General features: G+C 53.0%; 1 protein-coding gene across 8 annotated transcripts in view; it reads right to left on the bottom strand.

The window, feature by feature from the left end:
- SEZ6L (seizure related 6 homolog like) overlaps positions 1-4012 on the bottom strand; it is a 188421-nt gene that overhangs the window by 66999 nt on the left and 117410 nt on the right. For all 8 annotated transcript variants that reach the window (XM_019663965.1, XM_019663966.1, XM_019663967.1 and 5 more), the window contains one exon: positions 846-1604. In XM_019663965.1, coding sequence (XP_019519510.1) covers positions 846-1604 — 759 coding nt within the window. The remainder of the gene's footprint in view (positions 1-845; positions 1605-4012) is intronic.

Below are 4012 nucleotides of genomic sequence, written 5' to 3'. Positions count from 1 at the left end.
CGGCTTCTGGACGGCCGCTCACTGCGGCTGCTGGCCGCTCATGCTGGCTGCTGGCTACACACGGCAGCCCATGGCAACCCACTGCCACAGGGGCTGCAGCCTACGCCGTTGCAGGAGACTCTCGGCAGCCCAGCTCCAGGTTGAGCTGTTGTTCGGCATCTTAGCTGTGGAGGGCAGTGTCACTGGCCCTCATATGTGGGATCCGAACCAGGGCCCTCTGGCGTCCCAAGCCAGATCTTAACCATCGCGCCACTTGGCCGGCCCTTATTTTATTCTTTTTAAAGATTTTTTTTTATTGGGGAATTGGGGAAGGGAACAGTGTTGGGGAATAGGGGAAGGGGAACATTGTGTCTTTCCAGGACCCATCAGTTCCAAGTCAAGTTGTTGTCCTTCAATCTTAGTTGTGGAGGGCGCAGCTCAGCTCCAAGTCCAGTTGCCGCTTTCAATCTAATTGCGGGAGGGGGGCGCAGCCCACCATCCCATGTGGGAGTCTAACCTGCAACCTTGTTGTTAGGAGCATGTGCTCTTACCAGCTGAGCCATCCTGTCACCTGTTGGCAGCTCAGCGGCAGCTCAGCTCAGGCACAGCTCACTGGCCCATGTGGGAGTTGAACTGGCAACTCTATAGCTCAGAGCTACACTCTAACCAACTGCACCACCCTGCCGGCCCAGAAGTCTCATCTTTAAAATGGGGATATTAATGCTGAGTCACAGGGTCATGCTCAGTAGATGGTAACTGATGGCAGGGCCTGGATCCTCCTGGGTCCCACCCTTCCCCTGTGCCCTGCTTGCTGTGGGTGCCTCATTGCTGCTGCAGGAGGGCTGGAGGAGTTGGGGGCTGCTTACCTGGGGCCTGCTCTGTCGTGATGACCGTGGTGGTAATAATGGTGGACGTTGTGGTCTCCTGGCTCTCCTCTGAGGCTGACCCGGTCAGCTCATTCTCACCTTTGTCCATCAAGGTCATGGGACTGACGTCCTCAGGAGGCGCCTCATGGACCTCATCAGGCATGGCAGGCTCCCCGGGGTCTGGTCTCTGGGGAAGCGTGTGGGCCACATAGGGTTGTGACGTGAAAGGAGAGATCTGCAGGGGTGCAGGCGTTGTGGGGACCGCACCTTCCTTCTGGTCCAGCCATAGGGGATCCTCCGACGGCAGGCGAAGTGTCTCCTCACCTGCAGAGGCCACAGGGTCAGGGTCCCCAGGTGGACCCGGCTTTTCTGTGGCAGAGGAGAGGAGACGCAGGCCCGGGGATGCAGGCTGGGACGCCGCCCTCGGGAGGGCTGCTGCAGAGGTGGCCTTCGGCCTCGGTTGTTTCCTGGCTGAGTTCACCTGCTTGATCAGAGGCAGCTTCTTCCTGGGGAGGAAGGCAAGCTTGGTGCTGGCCGCCTCCGGAAGCAGCGTGGACAGGGCTGAGGGCTCTGGACGTGCGGAGGGGCCCATCCCCTCCAGCTCCAGCTCGTGCAGCTCTTCCCCCAACTGCGCTGGACTCAGAGGGGCGGTTGTCACTCTCTCTTCCAGGCTTTCTTTGCTCAGACCGGTGCTTCCCAGGGCTCCTGAGGGCAGAAGGTAAGTACCTGAAGGGTTGGCATCTCCCTCCGGCAGTGCATCTTGGGAAGAGGGAAAAGATACCAGTTAGCTTGAGGCTTGGGGGTTTAGGTCCTCCATTTTCTGTCAGACTCTGAGGGTGGCCCTCCTCAGGGGGCACCCAAGGCTTGTCAGGAGGCTGGCACAGACCCATCAACAGATAAGGGGGCTGCCTCCTTCCCTCCCTCCCTTCCTCCCTCCTTTCCTTCCTTCCTCCCTCCCTCCCTTCCTTCCTTCCTTCTTTCCTTCCTTCCCTCCCTACTTCCTTCCCTCTTTCTCCTTCTCCTGTCCTTCCCTCATGCCCCCACGCCCTTCCTTCCTTTTGCTGACCATGGAGTCTTAGCGTTGATCCTACCAACCCTGAGCTAAGCATTAAGTCTATAGAAACCGAGGGCCCAAAAGTCTCACAATTTAGTTGCATGCATATTGGAAGGGGGAATAGGAAAGTAGAGGTAATAATATTTGATGTGATAAATGTTTAGTAAAAGAGAAGCTTTGCATGCTAACAGGATAGAGAGTACAAGGCCCCTAACCCAGTCTGTAGGGCAGGACCACCATGTACAGTTGGGCAGGTTGTCTACTGCACAAGGACATGCCCCTAAGAGGATGAATGGGGCTGTAACCAGCCCACACTCTCTTCTCCAAGCTCTGTGCCCTGGCTCAGGGGCATACTCTTCTAGGATTGAGGGAGCATGGTTTTTGGCTAAATAATATAAAAGTGACTTTATGAGAGACACAGCAAGAATTGAGGATTTAGAATCATGAGGCAAGTTCAGAACAGAGAGATGTGGGAAGGTCATGGAGGCCTGGCTGAGGTCAGTGCAAAAGAGTGATGCAAGGGGACAAGGAGCAGAGGTAAAAGGTGATTTCAAAGAAAGCTGGTGAGGTAGGGAGGTCGGGGCCAGGCCCTGGTGGCCTTGAATACCCTGCAGACTCCTTACAATTTATTTTTGTCTTGAAAGTAAAACCACCAAGTAATTTTAAATAAGGGCTTGCCCCAGCAACTGTTTGGCAGAATTGTGCCTGAAACCAGCTTCATGAACTTCTTTGAGACCCAGTGCTGCCAATTGCAAGCTGGCAAATGGCGTTACGTCTTTGAGCTTCAGTTTCCTCATCTGTAAAATGGGGCTAAACTTTAAGTCTCTGTTTCCTGGGGTTGTCATGGTTCAGTAAGCTAATGTATGTGAAGCACATGCAGTCCTATCGGGAACTCGCCCACAGTGAGTGCTTAGTGTGTGCCAGCCACTGGCACGGTTTTTACTGTCATCATGACCTTCAGCAGGAAGCAGTCAGCACATCTCTGATGATGATCTCGAGACAGAGAGGAATTACATCCTGGGGACAAAGGTGCTGGGACTGATAGTTGTCCTTGTCAATTTTCTGCAGGAGACACTCACTCAGCCACAGTCTCTGGCCCTTCAGCACTGCCATTTAAATTTATTTCCGCAGCCGTCGGAAAAGCTCATTTACTTTCATGGAGTCAGCAGCAGTGGCTTAATCTATACAGACTGCAACAGTTTGCACTTGGCATCAACAAATGTTCCTGTTGTGTGACATTGATTACCAGCCACTGTGCATTCCAGGCTGACAGCGGTGCTGGGGCAGGAGCGGATGTCAGAGAGGGAAGGATGTGTGGGTAACACAAGGGCAGATCAAGGTCATTCAGGGGTCAAGGAGGTTTCCTGGTCCAAGTGGGGAAGTCTTGAGGCTTCAGAGTTGAACCTGGGTTCAAATCTTGCCTTCGACAGTTACAAACCGTGTCAGTCTGGGCAAATCCATTTAAACTGCTTTGTGTAATAGATAGTCTGTCTACCTCATAGGATTAGGTCAGATGTGGGTCTGCCCAAAACCTGTGGCTTCTATGCTCACAGTCACTTTTATCAAATAATTGATGTTGACTGTCTTTGTAGAATATGGAGTGAGAAGAAGGTGATGAGACAAAAGGAGCAGAGTATAAGGGGTCAGGAACCTAGCTCCTGAGACCCAGCTGTGGTTCAATGCAAAGAGCTTGGATGCAACCAGGGGCTGGGGGACCCAGATGGTGGTCCTATCATGGCCATTACTCCCTAGCATAACTGTGTGTAGGTTTCATTCTCTCCATCTTCTCTGTGTCAAATGGACAGCCAGGTTAGGTAAGACCTGAGGGCCCTTCCAGCTCTGACATTGTCAATTTCTGGACTGATCAGGTAATTGGCAATTATTCTTAGAGCCGTTTAAAATCTTGTTTGAAAGGGCAAAGTGACAGCCTTGATCCTAAAACTGGCTTGTGGGCTTTGTTGGGTCCTGTGGCTATAGCAGTTTCAATAGTTCCTTCACTGGATCACAAGTGGAGAAAGGGAAAGAGAGGAACAGAAAGAGGCAGAGGGAAAGGGGGAGGAGGAGGGAGGGAGGGAGAGAGAGGAGGGGAGAAATGGAGGGGGGGGAGAGAGAA

This window comes from Hipposideros armiger, unplaced genomic scaffold, assembly GCF_001890085.2.
Source record: "Hipposideros armiger isolate ML-2016 unplaced genomic scaffold, ASM189008v1 scaffold_411, whole genome shotgun sequence".
NCBI lineage: Eukaryota > Metazoa > Chordata > Mammalia > Chiroptera > Hipposideridae > Hipposideros > Hipposideros armiger.
Note: the sequence above shows the minus strand (reverse complement) of the source record. Positions and strands in the feature narration are given on the sequence as shown.